A 23,999-nucleotide genomic window follows, 5' to 3' on the forward strand; every position below is an offset into this window, starting at 1 on the left:
CAAAGGCTTTATGGAACTTGAAGTTTCCAGATCACAGGGAAAGGCATGTGAACCTTTAAATGGTTTAATTAATTTTAAAATAAAGCTATTTAAATATTATTAATTATATAGCTCTGGAATACAGGAAGAGTAAAATATTTGGAAACAAGAGTCATTTCTAATAGGCTAAAAGTGCTTTCATCAGTTTATGTATATCAGACCTAGGTGAAACTTTCCGAACAACGAAGAGAAACAATTTGGCCCATAATGCAAAATAATAAATGTTCCAATCTTAGCTGTTTCCTGGAGACAAATCCCTCACAAGACTCCCTTTTAAATGAAGGCATTTAAGAACCCCAGGTTGACACTGCCCCAGGCACAGAGCTCCTGTTTAACACAGGGAACAGCACAGAGTCATAGAGTAAAAGGATTGTTTCACCAAGCCTGTGCACAAGATAGGAGCAAATTAACCTGGGCCATGGTAGTAGAAGATTAAGCAGCCTAAACGTAAGTCGTATAAGTAGAGGAGATCCCTGTTTGATGCTCTGGAAGCCCCGCCCTGCCCATCTTTACCATTTCAAACTTTACTGTGCAAACTAATGACATGAGGCTAAAGTGCAGACTCAGGTTCAATGGGTCTGGGAAGGGGCATGAGATCCTCCATTTCTATCAAGCCTCCCACCCCTCCCACCCGCCCAGTCTATTACTGGGATCCAGGGCCCACATGGCAGCTAGCATGATAATGTGGTGAACAGAAATAAATTTTTGGGGTCAGAGACTACGCATCAAATCTCTGGAGGTCTCCATAACTTCTTCAAATTAAACAGGGAGCATATTAGACTACTTAGTGTTCAAATGAGACCTATGGGCTAAAATCTGGACCGACTTTTGAAAGCAGTCACCTGATCAAGGAGAGAGGGTGTATGTTTACGTATGTTAACTCTGGTAATTCAGCAGCCACACCTGATGCATTGTATTTTATATCGGGTGGCTTTTTTGTGTTTTTGATTCTTAAAAAAATAGTTGCTCAAGCTTGGTTAAGACAACATTTACAAAGTCAACACAGGCAAAGTTCTTTGCCTTAGAGATGCTGCTTGGGCTGAGTATGGTTTGGTAGGTCCCGGGCAGCAAATTCTGTCTTCAACAGAAGATGAGCTGAGATGCTATACAGAGTGAAGAAATCTGTACACTAAAAATATTCAAAAAAGGATGCTTGCTGGAGAGGTTCCCGTGCTTATCCCATGTCCACCAGCAGTTAAGAGGCTTTCATGAATGCAACCTTGATAATGGTGTGTATTGACCTAGTTATCATGAAGACTATGACATTTCTTGTGTTTTCACAAGCTAGTCTTTTGTGGTGGGTGTGAACATGCAGGGCTGCCAAGTTAGCTAACTTGCACAGCCCCAAGTCCGACTAGAGATGTTGATGCATAAAAGACAGTTTATTGTGGCTTGAAGGTCAGGGGCAAGTGAAGGAATTGCTTCAAAGAAACTTTATTCAGGGTGCTATTTGCAAGCCATAAACCATCTTTTCATCAAACAAATCTGAGTTGCACATTACTAAACACAACCCTAAACACTAAAGTCTTTTATTGTGAGCCACAGAATAAAAAGCAAGTGTTCCATTATAGAACACTTGAGACACATTCCTCAATTGGCTTTTTTTAAGTTCATTGTTCTAAATGTTCATTTACAGTAGCAGCTCCAGCTAAAAAGTAAAGCATTCCCATAAAAGATAATGCATGCCCACAGTAGACATTTCTTCCATTTCCTGCACTAGAGCCTAGTTCCAAATACCACTGAATAAAGGGCCAGATTCTGGTCACAGATGCAGGCTACAGCATTCCTCAGCATTTCTCCTTTACATCACAGCATTCTTAAAATAAGCATATACAGAAATACAGCAAATGTATAGCACCCTAACTTAAAAGCAAAAGACAATAAACAAAAAGTCAAATATTGGAACAATAAAGTTGAGAGATACAGTTTTCCATAATAGCTTTGTTATTGATTAAGATACTGAAATGGAGGAAAGATCAAAAACAGCATAATAGATGATTTGCCTTATTTCTCTCTTATGCTACTAACTGGGGATACAGATGCATGGTGTGTCCTTGTAATGGTGAAACTGAAGCATGGGAAGCGTGTCTTGGGGTCACAGTGAATACTCAGTGTTCGGGAGCCTCTCTGAAAGGGCAGGAGAGGCTGAGCCTGAGTACAAATGACAACAGGGCAGGGTTTTAACCCTTCATACTGGGAAAAAGCAGTTCTGCTTTAATCCATGTTGAATCTCATCCTTCCATGACTTTCCTTCCATGACTTGGACCAAAAGATTCCACCAAACTACTTATCTAGGCTAGAGATTCTAATCTGACTCCCCAGGGGACATCTGACAATGTCTGGAGATACTTTCAACTGTAACAACTAGGGGCAGGGGTGCAACTGGCAGCTAACAGAGGTCAGAGGTGCACAGGACAGGCCATCCTACAATACACAGGACATCCTCCCACAGCAACATGTAACAGCATGTAACAGCAGTCCAACAGTGCTGAGGCTGAGAAATCTTACTCCACCACAACAAATATGTGAAGTGACAGTAAAGACATGCTTACAAGAGAAAGCATTTTTTTTTTGAGACAGTCTCCCTTTGTTGTTTACAATATAAAACAAATTTGCTTGTTTTTTTTCTTTCTTTCTTTGAGACAGAGTCTTCCTCTGTTGCCCCGGCTGGAGTGCAGTGGCGTGATCTCGGCTCACTGCAACCTCCGCCTCCCAGGCTCAAGCGATTCTCACATTTCAACTTCCCAAAGAGCTGGGATTACAGGCATGTGCCACCACGCCTGGCTAATTTTTGTATTTTTAGTAGAGAAGGGGTTTCATCATGTTGGCAAGGCTAGTCTCGAACTCCTGGCCTCAAGTGATCCACCCACCTTGGCCTCCCAAAGAGCTGGGATTACAGGTATGAGCCACTGTGCCCAGCCATAAAGCAAGTTTAATGGCTTGCCATCAATAGGAAAGACTTTGATGTACTGTTTCTAACGCCAAGGTAGTTCATACTGATGTTGTATGCCATTCTCCCTGGCATTAAGGAAACTCGTTTCTGGTTTTGTTTTCTGATGATGTTATGGGCTGAATGCTTATCTCCCGGCAAAATTCATATGCTGAAGCCCTAACCCTCAAAAAGCTAGCACTGGGATGGGGGGCTTGTGGGAAGGAATCAAGGTGAGATGTGGTCCTGACGGGTGAGGCCCTCAGGATGGAACTGGTAGTCTTAGGAGAAGAGATTCAAGAGAGCTTGCTCTCGTCTCTCCCGACTCAAGCACAATGAAAAGGTCACGTGAGCATACAGCAAGATGGCAGTCACATACAGTTCAAGAAAAGAGGCCTCAGAATAAAACCTTCCTGGACAGCAACTTGATCTTGAACTTCTAGCCTCTAGAGGTTTGAGAAAATAAGTTTCTGTTGTTTAAGCCACCCTGTCTGTGCACTTTGTTATGGCAGCCCAAGCTGACTAAGACAGAGAACTAAATAGAGAATTTGTGCACTCTCTAGTCAGGTTTAGGCTTTCTACGGCCCTAGAAAAAATGGGTCCTTAAGTGTTTCTCTGGGTGAGCCCTCATTTCTCTAACAACAAAAATAATCAGCCACAGGTGTTATCCTGAATACTAAAAGAGCACTGCACCATCACAGGCAAATAATTGGTTGATTATTTTTAATCAAAATCTAAGTAATTCAAATAAAAATTGGGTGGGGAAGTGATTGTTAAGTGAGGAAGCTCATTTTACATTAGTAAACTATTCTGCTAAACACTTAGGCCAAGAGGTTCTAGAACACGGCTTATTTGCTCCGCAGGTCTTGGCCTGAATCTCTTCGTCCTTCCTCTTCCCTCCCAGAACACCTCCCAGCAGACCAGGTCCTCAAAGCACCCGTATAACTGAATCTACTGTTCGAGTCACACCGACTGCATGTACATAACACATCCTACCTTCCAGGACAGGGTTGGACTGTAAAAGCTGTTCTTTAACTTGATTAACTTCTGCTCCTTTTCCACAAACAGCTGCCACATAGGACATGACAAGCTTGCTGGCCTCTGTGGATGAAAATAAGCCATATTAGTCAATAACACAGAAATTTAAAAAATCTTTTTGGGGAGGAGGAAATGTGGAGGAGAAGACCCATTAATGGCATTTTTAAATGTCTTTATTCCTAGAGAGGTAAATAATGTTTTGGAAACCTTTTAAAATATTTGTGCTTTCCATTCAGTGACATGTCATTAATTCAGACATAATAAAAATTGTGTTTAAAGTTTATCACTGGGCTGTTAAAAAACTGCTTAGTAACATGACCAACAAAATATCAGAATTATCTTCTTAAAGCAGTCATTTATATGCAATTACTATATTATATACTGATAAGCCAAAAATAACTTGGTAACCTGGGTATCTTTACCAAACGTATTTTTAAAGTTTAGAAGACTGCTCTTCTTCCAAGACATGTTCCAATTCATATGTTCCAAGTCGTTTGCTCGGCCAGGTGCAGTGGCTCCCACCTGTAATCCCAGCAACTTTGGGAGGCTGAGGCGGGCGGATCATGAGGTCAGGAGTTTGAGACCAGCCTGGCCAATATGGTGAAACCCCATCTCTTCTAAAATACAAAAATAAGCCGGGCATGGTGGTGCGCGCCTGTAGTCCCAGATATTTGGGAGACTGAGGCAGAAGGAGTGCTTGAACCTGGGAGGCGGAGGTTTCAGTGAGCCGAGATCGTACCACCGCGCTCCAGCCTTGGTGACAGAGTGCGACTCTGTCTCAAAAAAAAAAAAACAAAACACCAAAAACCAAAAAACTGGTTTGCTCATAATTAGACCAAATTCATTATTCTTCAACTTAAAATTCAAAAACTAAGCGGCCAATGTAAGGATTTAATAAGAAAAAAATACAGCCTTTTACAGGCATGGTAGTCTTAACAGAAGGCTTCGCTAGTAACCCTATTACAAAAGCTGCTAAAGAATAGGCCACATGAGGCAAAGGATAAAACCACCTAAAAATTTTTTAGCTCAAACTGGGGAGGTGGACAAAACATGTCTTTGGTGGTTTTATCCCTTCCCTATCAGTCCGTGTCCCCTCTCTCAGCATCTGCCTAGTAGCTTCTGATTCTTTTAACACTGAATTCCAAGGAATGTTAACAGATATTTAAGGAAAATGAGGTCCAAAGTGGATGTGGAGCCACAGTGAGTCAGATGCAGTGAAACCACTTTCTTTATCAAAAGGCATCTCAGAGCTTTTAATATGATCGTGTACACTGCTGAACTCTAGAAAAGGATCTAGAATGCTGTGTTTCCCTAATTTATTTGCTATGGAATCTGTTTTCCATAGAGCTGTCCTAGTTAGTTGTTCTAATGTTCCATAACCAGGTCCCAGAAAACGCTTGACTATTTTATGCTGGCAGAAGAAAACATATTCCCTGGTCTGGGTGGCTGAGGTAAGGAAACCAGTCTCTCCAAATCCTGCTTTGTCTCAAGTCTTTGCTCTACTGCCACTGTCAGTGGGCAGGTGAGCCTCCTCCAAGTCGGAGGAAGGGTCTCTCTGCCTACAGGTGTAATGAGGCAATCTTAACTGTCTCACAGAGATCTGCAGATGGATTCCGGTCCCATCACCCACCATTGGGAAAATAATACATGAACAACTGGAACGTCACTTTAAGCACATTGCCCAACGTGTTCCTTAGGGCTTTTGCACAAACTAAAAGCATCAACCAATAGGAGCCACTGAAGACCAAGAACCTATGCAGGTCACATAAAGCTCTCAAGTCCTAAGATGTCTGTTTCTGGAGTACTGGCAAATACATTTCAGTCTTTCAAGGGGGAAGGAAACAATCTTATGGAGCACAGAACTATGGTGGGACATTAGGTACCTCTTCAATGGTTGGAGGTAACTCTCTCCAATTTGCTTCCTGGGTAATGAAAAGGAATCCAAATAGGTTATCTGGTCATCCATGTGGTTGATTTCTGCTGTTTCCCTTTAAAGACTGTAACCGAGAAACAACCATCTTTCCATCTTTGCAGTACCCTTCTTTCACAGGGCACTCACTGTCCACATAACACAACCTCCAACGCTTAAAGTTCCTCAACTACATTTTCCATTATTCTCATGGTTTAACTAGAAAAAAATGTGTGCATTATACATAGATAATCCTATTAAACCATTCAGGCTGTCCTGAGCCATCACTTACAGACAAAGACTTTATATACTACCATATTTCATTTCACTCCTGGGGGCCACATTGCCCTCTACCCTCCAGTCTCAGGTATAGCTCTTCTCTGCTCACTTCAGGATACTTTCTAGGCTCTCTTTCAATTCAGGTGAGGCTGTCCTGCTAGCAGATTCCTAACATCCATTGCTATCTAGTCTCCAGCCCTGGGGCAGCTCTCTTCAATCACCCATGCATCCAACTCTGTAGTCTGGCCCTGGAAGCAATCCCCTCCAGGCCTGCTTTCTCATCTTTCTGCTTTCTCAGCTGCATTCTCTGTTCCCCATCCCCAACTGAAATCTCACATATATTATGTACATGCTTCTTTCTTGACATAAATTTCTGACCTATCCATTGTAATACCAGGAGACTGAAAACATTTATCAGCAAAGTAACTGCCTTAGACAGTGGCAAACATACAAACATACTAACGCGCACACACACAAATACACAATCACACATTTAAATGAAGTTTTCTTTAAGGTAAACTGACAAAAAATATATAAAGTTTAGGTCAGGCTCTTTTGTTTATTCTAGTAATTATAGACCTTACTGTGGCCAAACCTCAAAACCTCAAAATTCAGATTCATGGCTACAATGAGTCCTCTGAAAACCTGTTCTGGTCCAGGATGAACTTAGACAACGACTGCTTTAGCAGGGTGAGGGTGGTGGTGGTGGTGGGGTAGGGGGTGGCGATCAGCCAACCAAGAATGAGAATCTTTTGGTGGCTACTAGAATTGATTTGACCTCTCAGAGACCTTTTTAATGGCCAGAACAAGATGGGATCAAGTTCTCTCAGGGTCAAATGTGTTTGAAAATGGCACCAGGAGCAGATCTCCTGGAATTTGGGTCAGGCTTACATTATTTGGCTGTTAAGGTATATATAAACCCATAATATCTCCTGGCATATAAAGATGGATCAATTTAAACTGCAATTAAGAATCACTTTATTAACTTTAAAACCTATTTAAGCAATTCAAATAAAATTTTTAAATATAGTTTGAGGATAAAGTTCAAGTTGTTTAATAATTTATTTCCAAGTTGTTAAAAATATCTTCAGATTCTTAACCATTTTCAGGAATTGTACTACCGGGCTCATCTTAATAAGTCATTTTTGGAAGCTGGTATTAACAGTATTTTCTCCAGAAAAATCACACTATTTAAAAGAGGCAATTCTTATTATTATTTTTTTTCCTGACATAATACTTGACCTTTAACTCAAGTAGTTCATTACACAGGCACTACTTGAGAGAAATTAATAAACCAGTAAGGATGAATTACAAGGTCCAACATACTTTAAGGAACTGTTTTCATAATATTTCACCACGCTGGAAACCAGAAATAAGTTATCCCATGAGACTTTCTACTTCATTTTCTTTCGACCCTTTGGTGCTAAAGTTCAAATAAATTTGAATCTGTATTCAAATATTATATACTTATATAAATCAAATCTTTACATGATAACCTCTATAATGAAAAACTATTTCTGAGAAGAATCAAAAATTGAATATCATCCACCATATTTCAAAGTCTGGTTTTTGAATTATGTTGACTGTTAAATATAAGAATATTGTCATTTAAAATAGATAAAATGTAACAGTATTGTTTAGAATCAATTCTTGGTTCATCATTTTCTCTAACTCATAGATACTTTACATATATAAACTTACGTACGTATATATATTTTATATATATATATGTTTGAATGTAACTTGAATCTTAAAATTCATCAACGACTGGACTAACAAAATAAATGAAGTCTTTGGGGTCAAAATCTCTTCTCATCAGAAAATGGCAGAACATTTAGGGTTTAACACATATTCCTCACTAATGGACAAAGTGCCTGTTACAAAATACTTCTGGATCAGAGTATCTAGATCAGAATTAATTTCTACAAACAATGGAAAGGAAGTATAGATGACAGCTTAAATCTGTGAGGATTTTAAAGTCCTGTAAGGGTAAGAATAACTAATTGAATTCTGTATTCTCTGACACCTTGCACTGTACTATGAATAATATGTATTATCATGTAATTATCACATAACATAGAATTAGATACATTCATACATAATAATCTTTTTAATGAAAGAAAGCACTGTGAAGTAGTGGAAGGTGAATGAGAAAGGGAAAACAATTCAAGGAAAGACAACTGTGATGATGACAAAAGGATGGGAATCTCACGCCTAAGATACCTAAACCCATGTATGTTAATGGAGCAGGCTCCACATGGATTCAATCACTGTGTCAGGGGAAAAAAGGCATGATAACAGGCAAGGCTTATTCTGCACTTTTTTCACAGAGCTTCTGATAAATTCATCCAGGAGTAACAGGTCTTTATGGATAAATTCATAGATACAGGCAATATCACATATGTCGCATATTGATCTACAGGTCATATGGCATATAGAGAGCACCATACATTTATTCATACACATTTATTTATCTACTTCTTCACCCCTCCATCCCTCTAGTTAAGACACCAAAGTTTTTCTAGGAATTGAGCTTTTGTAGGTCTGGTGGTTCGGAGCCCTAAACCAGAGTTTAAGGCTAAAGAGTGAATGCCTAAATCAATGAGGCCACGTTTGTGTGCAACAAAACAAGCACTCTGCAGCTTGGAGAAACCACCTTTTAGCAGTCCAGAGTCTGCTGTGCTGCAAAATAACCCAGCTCCTGCACATCCAAATGGATCTAACAGCAGTGAACTGTTCCAGAGTACTAAACGCATGGGCCCTGCAATGAGAGATGCAGTCTTTGCTATAAGGGAAGTCACAACTGGTGATGTTTTTACTGAAATAAGCCTGTATGTCATCCTCTTCTGAAAGAGGGCCACAAAATGTCTGATAATTTGTATAAAACACACGGATAGAAAGGGGTCTTTCTCACACAGGGGAGAAACAAAACAAAAGCTCACTACATTTTGGCCTTGACGTCACATATCTATTCTGCTTCAATGTGGGCATTTTCAACACTGTGAAATGCTCGCCAATGTTTAGGCTACAGTAAGTCAGTGGCATCTCTGTCACTGTCCAGTTGGAGAACCACTGCAGATATTTAAGGTCATTTGGGGTTTAGAACCAAAGGTCTTAATGAGCAAGGCAGGCTTCATAACTCTTCTAGCAGATGGCTGAAGAGTTCCTAGAAACTGAAGTAACTGTAAAATTAGAAACCAAATAATTATGTTTCCTAATGTTGGGATCATCTTCTCAGGCCCAGAGATTTACTCTGACATCCCTGGAAAAATGTAGTTTTGATAGTTCCCTCATATTCTGCCTCCCTGCCCCCATTAGTGCTTGAAAGGTTCTCCACAAACCATTTGTATCCATGGGAGTGAATTTTGAGTTCAACGCCTAAAAATACTTGGGCACTTTTATGAGGTCTGATGAATTTTTTATTTAGCACAGCAGTAATGAATTAAACAGCACCCCAAAGGACTCAAAAGAGTTCATGCCTCTCCCTAAGTGGCCACGTTATATAACTCTGCAGCTTAAGAGTGTCTCCAATGTTTAAGACCAATAACATCATCATCTGCCAAGAAGGGTTTACGACCCAGTTAAGTTAATTACTTCTTATAAAATAAGCCCTCTAATACTACATGGTGGTTCTATACAAACTATTAAGTAAAGACTTTTATTGAAAGGAGATATTATATCTCAAGCACACAGCACATTCCAGGCCTTCAATAAATGTTAATCGTTGTCTTTATTTACTAAAACAAAATTTTCAATAAACACATGTACACAAAAACAATTTTAGTGCATAAGATGATATGACATTTCAAAATGGCCTGGCATCCCTCTTCTGCTCAAAACTGAGATGAAACCCCCACTCCAAATTCCTTGTACAATTATATACTGAAATTTATATATTATCTTCTATCATTTTATTTTCCTGTAAGTAATCTCCACAAAACAGAGACTTTAAACACACACATTTTTGGCTTTACTCAATTTGATAGGCTAAAGACAATTAAAACCATCAGAAAATATTAAGCAGTTTTTGTATCACTGCTTTAAAAAAGAAAGAAAATAGAGTAAGTCAGCAAACCACTGTTATGTCTACAGTGGACTGAGAGGTAAAGAAGCTATTGGGCTCTATAAGTGAAAAGGACTCAAGGGCTAGGTGCTACCAAGCATGTAGCTAAGTGGGTATTCAAAAGGAACCACTCTCAGGAGCAGTATCCGCCTCCTGGCACCAGGCGTCTTAGTGATAACAGACAGCTGAAGCACCCAAGACGATAGTCCATCACGGGGTCCAAGAAGCACAGAGGCTCAAAAACAACACAAATGCTTTGAGTGACTTCTAGGCAGTGTTACTCAAAGTATGGTCCAAGGACCAGCACGATTCAATGTTGGTCAATCCACAGACTATTACTGATCTACACATGCAAGAAGGCTTTTAAAAGTTTCTGTAGTAATTTGGTTGGTTGTTCTGACTGTTGAAACTAAAAGAAAAAAGGTTTAAATGTTCTATTTTGTCTATTATTTCATTTTTCTAGTAATGATGAACATGAGATTTGGAACTGATGCTTCACTGCAGATTTGAGAAGCAATGCTCTAGGGTCTCTGTTGTACCCTCCTCCAGCCTCCTCCCTGAAGCAGTACCTAATTCTATGTGCTGGAAACACAATGGCCCTACCAGAGGAAAGGATGATAAGCCCTGGGAAGCACTGTCCATTTTCCAGCTTATGATAAAAGGCAACAGGATCCCTAGAAGGACTAAGTCCAGGGAAGATGACAAGAAGAAGAGGATTTCACGTGGTGATTTGGGCACTGAAACCAATAGGACAAATTGTCAAGCAGAAAAATATCAAGAGAAAACTACAAAAAAGAAGAATGAACTCCATTCTACTACTAGAGTTCTACCAGAGAAATAGGGTAGTGTTTATTTTTTTCCTAAGAAAAATGGATGCCAATCCTCTGAAACAGCACTAGCAACCTCCACTCAGTTTTTCAGTAAGCAAGATACATGAGCCCACCAGGAGATGGAATCTGGCTCCAGGAGGAAGTAGCAGTGTTAACAACTCTCTGAGAAGGCGGATGTCACATACTGACATAGCTAATTAGTGGACGTGCTGTCTTCTCAGAACACATGTTCCAGAGGAGATGAAGAATTGGCCAAGACCCATCAAACCAATGACCGCAACCCACTTCTGATGACTCATTTAGGAACGAATTGATACAATTAGAATATCCTAAAAAAATCATTAGTCACAAAGAAGCCTGACTAAAAAGCTAAAGAACATAACGACGAAAGAGGCTTAGGAATATTTTCTTTTCTTCTTCCAAGTGAAAATAAAAATGAAGCAATATGAAGTGAATATGTGTGCTTGTAAATAGAGTCAAACAGGACGGGGGGAGGGTTGGGCATGAGATACAGCATCAGTACAAATGCCTTCAGCAAGGAACAGAGTTTCTAACTTGCCTTGCCACCATTTTCATTGGTCAACCTGGAGACAAACAAAAAGCTGTACTGCTTCTAAGAATTAAACTCTGTTTCACCTGAAAGAACTGGTTAGCGACATGGAAGGGGTAAAAGCATTTTCTCAAGATGCCCATGTCCTGTAAAGTTTCCCACAGGTTCAGAGACAGAGAGAGAGAGAAAGAGAGAGAGAGAGATCTGAACAAGCAAAGACTGGGGTCTGTAAAATGGAATTAGGGGTAATCAAGAGAGAAAGGAGAGAAACCCATTAGACATTGCTACAAATAATCCTCATGAGAGAGAACGGTAGGTGGCTTGTGAGTCTCCATGTGGACAAAAAGAAAAGGAAGAGAGAGCCTGGTATGAGATATATTCCAGAGCCATAACTGACAAAATTGAGAAACGGATTTGATGTGGGAAATACAGGAAATGAAGAAATCAAGGATAACAAACATTTCTAGTGTGATAACTAGGTTGACTAGTGGTCTCATTTATTGAGATCAGAAAGGTTGGTTACAGGAGGGTAAAGACAGAAATCAAGAGTTCCATTTTGTATATGCTTAGTCTGAGATGCATGTTAGACCCCAAGTGGAGATGTGAGACAGGCACTAAATACACTAGATGGGAGATCAGCCAAGAGGTATTTTAATTAGAAGTATAAATGTAGAACACATTAACATTATTGAATAGTTGAGACTGCCTAAGGAAAAAAATAGAGAAAGATACAGATACCCAGAACTAAGCAAATCAACTAATTTTTAGTAAGAGAGACTTATATTTTAAATGAGACTTGGCAATTTTCATACACATCAGTCTTTGGCCCGGTCTATTTAGTGTTTTTGTCAATTACTTAAATAAAGACAGGAGGCTGGCTCCTTGGATTAGTACATGGTGTTCATTCAATTATTCAAACATGTACTGATTGCCTACTGTATGGCAGGCATTAAATTAGCTAGTAGAAACACAATATAAAATCCATCCCTTAAGAAGTCATGGGAAGCTAGCTGAAGGAGACTTACCAACACGGGCAAAGTAGTATGGCACTCAGAAAGAACCATGTTCAAGAACTACTCTGTACCATGTTCAAGGTACAGAGATGCAGCTTAGTACAGTGGATAAAAGCAGGGACTCTATGACTACATTACCTGCATTCAAACTCCCAGCTCTGCCACTTATTCACTGTATAAGTTTTGACAAACTGCTTAACGTTTCTGTGTTCCTATTTTCCCATCATAAAAATTGAAATAACAAAAATACTTATCTCATACATGTAAATAAGCACACCACCCAGCAAGTGATAAGTGCTGAATGTGGGTTAGCTAGTATCATTACCCAGCAAAATGACAGCAATCCTAAGAGAAGGGAAAGAATATCAGCATTTGTCAGCTTCTCAAGAGGTTATAACAATGGACCAAAACTAATAAAAATAAATACAATATTCTACATGTAAGTTTAAAATAATTTTGTTCATCAATACCAGATTGAGCAGATCTGACCTAATGGAAGTTACTGTGGAAAAAAAAAAATCCTGTAATATCTTATTTGGTTTAAAGACCTGTATGAGTCAATACATGCTTTATATTAATAGAAGCCCAGGGTCCACATTAAGAGGGATAACAGGCCAGGCATGGTAGCTCATGCCTGTAATCCCAGCACTTTGGGAGGCCAAGGTGGGCAGATCATCTGAGGTCAGGAGCTCAAGACCAGCCTGGCCAACATGGTGAAACCCCGTCTCTACTAAAAATACAAAAATTAGCTGGGCGTGGTGGTGGGCACCTATAATCCCAGCTGCTTGGGAGGCTGAGGCAGGAGAGTCACTTGAACCCAGGAGGTGGAGGCTGTAGTGAGCCAAGATCGCGCCATTGCACTCCAGCCAGGGATACAAGAGCGAGACTCCGTCTCAAAAAGAAAAAGAAGGATAAGAGTTCCACCACAACCAAGACCAAATCTCAAGTATTCTGTTTACTTTTTGGTATGGAATTCCATGAAGCATACTGACAAATTAGGATGTTTCCAGAACAACAGGACCAAGACAATGAGAGATTTGTAAGATCCAATTCTTCTTGTAATGTGCTCTCATAAGCACCATGTGATTTTCCTTTACTCCACTTATGTTTTGCATATAATTTGTATGTATAGGTGCATACATATATGTCTATGCAAAGAGCTATTATTTATCTCCCCTACTAAACTAAATGTGATAAGGGCAAGGACAGTGTCTATGTCCCTAGTACAATACCTTTCACCAAGTTAGTACTCAGTAATTATTTTCTGGATGAATGAATAAGTCAATGTGTAGAAAATGAGAAAATTTGAAGAAAAGGGATTTTTAGCCCTAGGAAGATAAAATGGTTGATTTCAAATAACAGTGATTTTCCTGTAGAGGATAAGGCAGACTAACATGGTAAAGTTCAAGATAGCAGACTGAAGACCAATGGGTAGAGGCAGAATTGAACTCTAGGTAAGGAAGAATTTTTGTTAGCTGAACCTCTACGACAATTCCAGGGGGGCGCCATTCAAAGCGGTGAGACTTCATCACTACAAAAGGAGTTTGGCTGTCCCATGTGGAGGAGCCTACACCAGATGGTTTACAACTAAAATCCCTTCAACAATATGACACCATGTTTTCTGTTACCTAAGGCTCTTACATGCCAATCCTTTTCCCTTCATTTCTGACCACCTAGAGCCTAGAACCTGCCTAGCCCTGCAAAACAATGGTGCTTAGTGTCTCCAAAGGGCTCAAGAAAGGGGGCTGGACACACTCATCTAACCACTCTTTCTTCAGCTGCATGGGGTGCAGGGAGGAGTTACTCCTAAGGAAAGCGGAGGAAAGAGTAGGTGTAGAAGGAAAACCATTTCGATGCAGATAGTGAGCCTTTCAAGGCACAAATCTTTCTAAGAGCTTGTGAATAAAATGGATTCAGTCAGTCGACTCAACACCTATGGCAGATTTTCTTCTCTTGATCAATGGGAACTCAAAATGTGTAAATGTGACAACTAAACAGCCATGCAGAATAGAAACGTTTAAAATCTCACCTTTGAATACTAAAAGAATTGACCAATTATCAGATTCTTATCTATAAAACAAAAGCATTTTACAGATGAAACCTTATGAAAATACCATCTCCCTCACCATCCTCCTCCTCCACAGACTCATCAGTTCCATCAAAAAACAAAAACAAAAAAACAAAAAAACCCACTGACAACAGCAGCTTTAACCTTTCTAAGGTTGGATTCTGAGAATGTGGCTCTTCTGAATCTTTTCCAGGTAGCTAGGCACCATCTGTAAAGTCACTTTTCTCACTTAAGACCACCAATCATATGAATTGCATTTATTAAAAGCGCAAGGGGAAAAATGCATAACCCTTCCATTTGGAGGGTTGTTTTATGCAAAGCTGACCAGGTCTAAAAAATACATATAAAAATTTCAATTCTTCAGGCTTCAAAGGAAAACTCTTGAGTAAAATGTTAGCATTTTCCTGGTACCTTCCCTCACTTTTTAGCAAAGGTAGAGTGTGTTTGTACTCTCTTAAAACCTAAATAAATTGGCATTCTTGGGGAAGCAGTTTGAATCTGCAAGAGCACACAGGTTTAATGTCTTGGGAGAAAAGTAAAAAGATCTTGCACCATCCAGAGACTAGGCTAAAAAGGTGTAGAATCCAGCATTAGACTTCATTTGGTTGGAATCCCCTTGGATAGGCACTCCCCACTTTCTGGGGAGTCCAGAGAACATTCTGTGATCCTAACCAGTATCCTCCTGCAAAAGTACCCTCACAGTAGCCTTGTGACAGATCTTGCTAAGGAGGCCCCACTTATTCTCTTTGCTGTTGTCATTCTTTGCTGTTGTCATTATGTCATTTACCTTCTGCAGAGTTGCTCGGTAGGAGCCTTACCTGTTTTTCCTGCTCCGCTTTCCCCAGTAATGAGAATACATTGGTCCTTATCTTGATCTCGTAGGGATCTGTATGCTTCATCCGAAAGGGCAAAGCTGCAGGGGAAAATGGGAAAAAAGTCCTTAGAATTCAGATCTTTTTTTTTTTTTTTTTTTTTTGAGACAGAGTCTCGCTCTGTCGCCCAGGCTGGAGTGCAGTGGCCGGATCTCAGCTCACTGCAAGCTCCGCCTCCCGGGTTCACGCCATTCTCCTGCCTCAGCCTCCCGAGTAGCTGGGACTACAGGCGCCCGCCACCTCGCCCGGCTAGTTTTTTGTATTTTTTAGTAGAGACGGGGTTTCACCATGTTAGCCCGGATGGTCTCGATCTCCTGACCTCGTGATCCACCCGTCTCGGCCTCCCAAAGTGCTGGGATTACAGGCTTGAGCCACCGCGCCCGGCCTCAGATCATTATTATGTGTTTATCAGATGGAACTACAAGCTCCTTAAAGGGCTACTGTGATATGCTTATGGAAAGCAAGCTATCACCTTTTATTTCCCTTTAATTCTTAAAATCCATAAATAAATAAACCCATCCTCTGTGGCCCATGTTACCTTCCTCCATGTATTCTCTATTAACCAAAATAGTACTGTTTTATTGTACTCCAATGATATAATTTATTATTTATATAAATAAATAAATAATTTATTTATTTATAAACCCAGCAAGCTACATTTATGGGTTGTTAAACTAAAATCCAGGTAACTCAGACAAACAAGGAGAAAAACGTTACACCACATGTCTAAAATGGGATGATATTGGGATTTTTCAGGACAATACACTTAAGTTTCAATATAGTGGGGGAAAAAATCTTTCAAACATTAGAAAAATACTATCAAATACCAAATAGCTGTGTTTAACTACAATAAGTTAAATACAGAACTACTGCCTTTACAAACAAATGACTGAAACTCTAAGATCCATCAGAGGCAAAATGGGGTTTGCCAGGGTTTTTGTCCGGCCCAAGCCTCCCAAACTTCTAACCCTGCCTTAGGATGACAAAAGGCCTCTATCAAGGCCAGGGCAGTGCTCCTGTTGCTCTTCCCCACTTCAAAATTTACTAAAGTAAATTTTGCCCCTTCTAGCTAATTGAAAAAATGATTCTGACAATAAGATAATTTAAAATAGGTAAAGTCCTCACTTCATTTATTAACAAGTATTTGTTGAGAGTCCACTATGTGTCAAGAACAAGCTGGGAATGTAGACAATTAATGCTTGACCCGTTCTTTCAGGAGTTCTCCGTCCAAAGCAGGAAAGAAAGAGACAAAGAGAAAATGGAGCCAATACATTAAGCCCAATGATAAAGTTATGTGCAAAACATCGCAGAGCAAGACAGAAACCTCAAAGGGGTGGAAATTGGACTCAGAGAAACTCAAGAGGTAGAAAACTCAGTCCTAAAGAATGAATGAGCAAGACAAAAGCCTTTTAGGCAAAAATAAAGGCCAAAACATCAGGTGGGGTGAAGGATAATGGGCAGTTCCATGTAGCTGGAAGGCAAAGCAAAGCATAATGAGAGGATAAGAGATGAGCTGGGGAGAGAGATAGGCAGGTTCCAAATGAAAAACAAAAGAGCTGATAGGAAGCTTCAGCACAGGATGATAAACAGCCAGTAGCAAAGTCACACGGTAATTAGAATTAATAATATCCACATTTACCACGTACTAGAACTGCCTCCAAGCTCTTTACATTTAGTCATTTTAAATCTCGCAATAAGACCAGCACAAAGCAAAGGCATAACTTGCTGAGGTCCACTGCCAGTGTGACACAGCAGGGCCAGAGTTAATGCCTGAGACTGACCACTGGGATACAGCACCTCTGCATTTTGCACAGACCACAGGGTGATAAGGGTGCATGTGAGAGCAACCAGTCTGCAGCCAGGAGACTGGTGAAGGACTGGGATACAGGAATAGTGTGCATTTGGCTAACTAGATCACAGAGAGCTGTTCATACCAGTCAAGGACTTTGTCTTTTCTTCCAAAGGCATACGGAACCATAAATAATGACAATTTACTGAACACCTTCGATGTGCCAGGAGCCCAGTAAAGTGTCCTAGGATTCACAGTTGGACTTACTCTTCAACACAGATCTGCAAAATTAAATGCCAGCCTCTTTAAAGAAACATGGTCTTAAAGAGATGACATGAGAAGCCCGTGATCCCATTCTCAGAAGAGTCATAACTTGAACCCAGAAATGCTGTGAATCACGTTCTTCCCTCTCTCATCATGTTCTCTTATAATTATTTGCCAGCCTATCTTACCTTCCAGCTGAACTACTGTGAGAATCTCAAGGATGGCCACCCCTAGTCTCACTTTATAACCCTCATATCAGTGAGTCTGCTGCCTTGCATATAATAAGTACTGTATACTCTAAGTACATTTGTTGTGTGATGTATGAATAAAAAAACGACAGACAGAAAAAAAGTAATAAAAAGATCTTGACACCAGGGTCTTTTTTGAATAACAGGTTGTTCTAGCTTGTTTCTTTGAACAATGTACACTGATCTCTTTCTGTCTCTCAAAGCCCTTTCAACCATTCTCTACACAACCAAAGCCTTGCTCAAGCTCCACAGCAGCTTGCGGCCTTAACCTTCTCTCATATTCTCTGATTCCCCAGTCTGTGCACCATTGCATAATGGGGATAGTGGAAAACAATGAACACAGAGGCAGAAAACATCTCAGATGCAATTCCCTGGGTCCTACAGATGTATCTCAACACCTACTTGACTTCAAGCAAGTCATCACCATGGCTGAACTTCAGTGTCTTCATCTCCAACATGGAGAATGTAGCCATATGCTTTAGAAGATCAAATGAAAGTGCATACAAGCACTTTGAAAGTTTTAAAGCTCTGAATAAATGTCAGAAATCTTTCTGTGTTATAATTAGTTATGTACACACCTTCTTATTCCCTACCAGAATATAAACTCCTCTAGGGCAGAGCCGTTCTAATTAATCTTTATGCCATGTTTATGCCACAGAGACATAAACATGAAATGTAACCGATACCAAGTCATAAATGAAGGGATGGATGAATGAGTGGATTCTCTCGAAGCAGTGGCAAAGTCTCTACTGGAGTGAGCTCCATGAAGAAGGATAAACATTGGGAAATTCATTTCTTCTATGACCTTCATGCAGGGAAGGAAAGCATTGCTTAGATTTTTTGATGAGCCTTCCTCCCCTTCTGCTCCTCCAATGTCCAGACAATATTTCGAGATGCCACTTTCATTATCATCATTGGCAAGAAACGTAGGAAAACACATTACATGAAATAAAAAAGATGTTTTCCAATATATAATACGTATTCACTGAATTCTTTATGTATTGTTGAATATAGACCTTTTTCCCATGCTCCCAGGACTACAACTTTGCATTATATTTACCACTGGTTCCAAAATAACGCAAAAGTACTTAAAAAATGAGTAACATATATGGCACATACATACACACACACACACAAACACGAGGCTTTGGAAGATCACCAAATGACCCTGTAGTGAGTTCATTTTAAGTCAAAGAACCTAAGTTGAATACTTCTTTTTTTTTTTTTTTTTCTTTTTTTCTTTTTTTTTTTTGAGACGGAGTCTTGTTCTGTCGCCTGGGCTGGAGTGCAGTGGCCGGATCTCAGCTCACTGTAAGCTCCGCCTCCTGGGTTTACGCCATTCTCCTGCCTCAGCCTCCCGAGTAGCTGGGACTACAGGTACCCGCCACCACTAGTTTTTTGTACTTTTTTAGTAGAGACGGGGTTTCACCGTGTTAGCCAGGATGGTCTCAATCTCCTGACCTCGTGATCCGCCCGTCTCGGCCTCCCAAAGTGCTGGGATTACAGGCTTGAGTCACCGCGCCCTGCCTAGAGAGTATAATTTTAATAGAAGACAAAAGCTAAAAGGGATTTATTTTTTCAGGATTCTAGAGAGCCACTGAGTTCAAAGTGACAAGAAAATTTACCAATTAAAGTACTTAAGCACTGGAAAAACTGGCTTATAACTACTGGCATACCCATCTCAAGGACAGTATAAATGTCATCACACTTATTTCTTATAAACACAGATCTTCACTTTCTTAAAAAAAAAAAAAAAAGAAAAGGCAAAAGGGAGGCTCCCAAAGAACACGAATCCCCCTCTCAATCTTGTTCCTCTCCCTCTCTGGCAATATGAGCACGTACCCATCATCAGCTCCAACATTTATAACTATAAACTGAAACCACATGCCAGTCTTCCAAGCCACTCTGTAATTAAGGAACCTAAATAAATCTTTAGAGAAGTCTTTAGTTAAAAACAGTTGTGACCCATATGCTTCATATTATTTTGTGACCGTGTCAGCATTGTTATTTACCACACAGAGAAATGAATGGTTAATTATAATATAATGACGATAGCGTAAGGGGGTAAACATGGTTTTAGTCCTACCACATTAAGGGCATGGTTTTATCCTCTTCTTCTGTCCTCTAGTTGAGCTCTAAGAATAGGGTCAGCCTGATGTTTAAAGGCCATCTCCCCTTCATTTCCAGATCAGCTACACGGCTGTTCTTTGAGAGCCAAACTTTCCCCAGCGCTAAGTATGTTTCCCAACAGCTATCACTTTTAGGTTGTAGAAGTTTGGTTTGGGGCTCATCTGCTATTTTCTGTCAGGGTGGAACGCTGGGTTGCATGTTCTCAATTGTCTAGCTGGTATTTATCTTCCTCTCCCATCTTATTTCTGTTCAGAGTGTTCATCAGAGTGGTTCTGCTTTCATGGCCATCAGACGCAATGGCAGGGCTTCTTTTCCCAAAACTGCATGTTCTCCACCCTGCCATTTCCTTCCTAGGTTAGTTTCACCTCAAGTGCAAAGCAGAAAAGATGTCTGTGACACCCAAATAGATCCAAAGCTCATGCTCTTTCAAACACGGCCCCATGTTTCAGCCTCTCCAGCTCTTCCCTATAGAGCTGCTTGAGAAATCATTCTCCAAAGCTAATCTAATCCATTCTGAGGACTGGTAGTTGCACTCTCCATTAGCCAAAGTGTTTAACAGAACTAAATTTGTCTCAGGAAACTTACCTGAACTTAGATAACTGTTTCCACCTTCTTATTTCAAGTCATTTTCTTCAAAAGCTCTCAAAATGGTATTCCTTTTCATTAGAGTACTTTCAAATAACACCAGGAAATTCTCCTTTTGAATTCAACTCTCTCAAAATCGCTCAGTCTCAGAATTCCCACCTACAATTGAGATATACAAGTCTCAACTATTTCTTTTCCTTTCTAGCTCTGGTTTAGTCCTAAAACTGGGTGTTTCTAAACTAACCCCCGAAAAGTGTTTTTTAAAAATGCCCAACCTCCATGTGCTTCCCCAATTCTAACTTCACGTTAAGCCCAATCAGGATTGAGGTGGTCCACAAGGACATGGAAGAGAAGGAAAAGGAGAAAGGGAATTATGTATGGTGTGTTTTGCATGGAAACCTTGAGTTTTCTTAAGAGGTATTACGTTGGCCCTCCTTATATCTTTACATCTGTAATTGTCTCATATTCTTAATTCAGAAACATTTGCCCGCTTGGAAAATATCCCCAAGTTGATATTTTGATGTCTTTGTCAAGTTAGTGTTATGCCCTTCCTCCAGACATTCATCTTATCACATCTTAAGGTCAAACTTTAGGGAAAATAAGTCTTTATAGTTATTTGTACCTTTATCCTGGAAAGCTTCGCTGCAGTCTTGTCCTGTGCCAGTATAAGTATGGTAAATTAATTTATGTACACATTACAGTTACCCCTGCTAGCCACAACACTGGTAAACATTCCTAAAGAGTCCAAGCTTCAGGGCAAGAAAAGGTAGAGAAGCCTTTCTTCAAAATAAATGACAATGGGCAAAGTGTGCACTATGCAGTAAAAAGAAAACAATGTGAAAACAAACATAACAGATGGGACTGGGGGGAGATGGATGGTAAATATACCTAAATGGTTGGAAGGTTTCCACATTTCACATAAAGCAGGACAATGTTAACTCTATATGGATTCTAAAAAGTTAAGGTATATTATAATCCCTAGAACAACCCATGAAGAACTACAGCCAAAATAACTAAAAAGTAAATGGAATTATAAGAGTAAAAAATTCAAATAATCCAAAAGAAGCCAAGAATAGGGGAACAAAAAACAAACAAAAAAAAAAAGAGGGAAGAAACAGAAATAAATAATTGAATGACAAATTAAATCCAACCATGTCAATAATTACATTAAATGTCAGTGGACAAAATACTCCAGTTAAAAGGCAGAGAATGTAAGAATGAATATAAAAACAAGACTCAACTATATGTGCCTACAGGAACGACATTTAAAATATAAAATCACAGATAGGTTGAAAGGAAATAAAACAGAAAAAGACATACCATGCAACAACAACTTATTTTTTTTTAAAGGCACTGCACTTTCATTTTTATACATCTAATCTCAAAGAAGTCCCTAGTTGCCATTCCAATATAACAAAGATGTATGCCATAGCATGACAGATGGCAGAATGCAGGTGAAAATTATCTTAGAAAATGAACTACAGTCATTTTTTCTAAGAATGTTTAATCAACATGTAATTTTCTAATTTCACTTACATTCTTATATCCTAAACATAGGTGGCCATGTTGCTTTCCTTTGGCTACATAACTGGAAAAGGACTGTTTTTACTGGCTACAAAACTAAAATAATATCATCAAGATAAATCATTTTAAGATGACATTTGTTGACCGGCGGGATTTGATGGCGTGATGTCTCACAGAAAGTTCTCCGCTCCCAGACATGGGTCCCTCGGCTTCCTGCCCCGGAAGCGCAGCAGCAGGCATCGCGGGAAGGTTAAGAGCTTCCCTAAGGATGACCCGTCTAAGCCGGTCCACCTCACAGCCTTCCTGGGATACAAGGCTGGCATGACCCACATCGTGCGGGAAGTGGACAGGCCAGGATCTAAGGTGAACAAGAAGGAGGTGGTGGAGGCTGTAACCATTGTGGAGACGCCACCCATGGTGGTTGTGGGCATTGTGGGCTACGTGGAAACCCCTCGAGGCCTCCGGACCTTCAAGACTGTCTTCGCTGAGCACATCAGTGATGAATGCAAGAGGCGTTTCTATAAGAACTGGCATAAATCTAAGAAGAAGGCCTTTACCAAGTACTGCAAGAAGTGGCAGGATGAGGATGGCAAGAAGCAGCTGGAGAAGGACTTCAGCAGCATGAAGAAGTACTGCCAAGTCATCCGTGTCATTGCCCACACCCAGATGCGCCTGCTTCCTCTGCGCCAGAAGAAGGCCCACCTGATGGAGATCCAGGTGAACGGAGGCACCGTGGCCGAGAAACTGGACTGGGCCCGTGAGAGGCTCGAGCAGCAGGTACCCGTGAACCAAGTGTTTGGGCAGGATGAGATGATCGACGTCATCGGGGTGACCAAGGGCAAAGGCTACAAAGGGGTCACCAGTCGTTGGCACACCAAGAAGCTGCCCCGCAAGACCCACCGAGGCCTGCGCAAGGTGGCCTGCATTGGGGCATGGCATCCTGCTCGTGTGGCCTTCTCTGTGGCACGTGCTGGGCAGAAAGGCTACCATCACCGCACTGAGATCAATAAAAAGATCTATAAGATTGGCCAGGGCTACCTTATCAAGGACGGCAAGCTGATCAAGAACAATGCCTCCACTGACTATGACCTGTCTGACAAGAGCATCAACCCTCTGGGTGGCTTTGTCCATTATGGTGAAGTGACCAATGACTTTGTCATGCTGAAAGGCTGTGTGGTGGGAACCAAGAAGCGGGTGCTCACCCTCCGCAAGTCCTTGCTGGTGCAGACGAAGCGGCGGGCTCTGGAGAAGATTGACCTTAAGTTCATTGACACCACCTCCAAGTTTGGCCATGGCCGCTTCCAGACCATGGCAGAGAAGAAAGCATTCATGGGACCACTCAAGAAAGACCGAATTGCAAAGGAAGAAGGAGCTTAATGCCAGGAGCAGATTTTGCAGCTGGTGGGGGGTCTCAATAAAAGTTATTTTCCACTGAAAAAAAAAAAAAAAAAAAAAAAAAAAAAAAGATGACATTTGTTTTAGAATGACAACAATAAAGCATCGAATACAGCTCGAAAGTGAGGCTTTAAAATAGGATATGATGAATATGCATTTTAGTTTCTTCTTCCTTTAGAATCACACTTGTTTTCAAAACACAGCTCTCACAATATTTTTGTGAAATTTCATAGATTACCTAGGTCAGCCTCAACATATACCATATTTCACATTTTTTTTAATGGGTCACTCAAAAATATACTTTAATCTTGGCAGTCAAATGTAACCACTAAGAAAGAAAATCATAGCATCTTAATGTTACGTGTATATAAAATGGTTCACGTGTTACGATGTTCTAAAAACTAGAAATCCCTGTGTAAGACACCTTCAAAACAGAGCAATTCCATCTTGAATAGGGACTGGGTAAAATAAAGC

General features: G+C 40.3%; 2 protein-coding genes across 7 annotated transcripts in view; one reads left to right on the forward strand and one right to left on the reverse strand.

Moving 5' to 3' along the window:
* MYO1B (myosin IB) overlaps positions 1-23,999 on the reverse strand; it is a 185,279-nt gene that overhangs the window by 80,001 nt on the left and 81,279 nt on the right. For all 6 annotated transcript variants that reach the window (XM_010379774.2, XM_010379768.2, XM_010379771.2 and 3 more), the window contains 2 exons: positions 15,537-15,631; positions 3,965-4,069 (listed from right to left, as the gene is read on the reverse strand). In XM_010379774.2, coding sequence (XP_010378076.1) covers positions 3,965-4,069; positions 15,537-15,631 — 200 coding nt within the window. The remainder of the gene's footprint in view (positions 1-3,964; positions 4,070-15,536; positions 15,632-23,999) is intronic.
* LOC104675284 (60S ribosomal protein L3) lies at positions 22,276-23,595 on the forward strand. Its single transcript, XM_010379765.2, has one exon. It carries the CDS (start codon positions 22,296-22,298, stop codon positions 23,505-23,507), a length of 1,212 nt encoding a protein of 403 aa, XP_010378067.2. The 5' UTR covers positions 22,276-22,295; the 3' UTR covers positions 23,508-23,595.

The sequence above is a fragment of the Rhinopithecus roxellana genome, chromosome 14 (genome assembly GCF_007565055.1).
Source record: "Rhinopithecus roxellana isolate Shanxi Qingling chromosome 14, ASM756505v1, whole genome shotgun sequence".
NCBI classification, from domain to species: Eukaryota; Metazoa; Chordata; class Mammalia; order Primates; family Cercopithecidae; genus Rhinopithecus; species Rhinopithecus roxellana.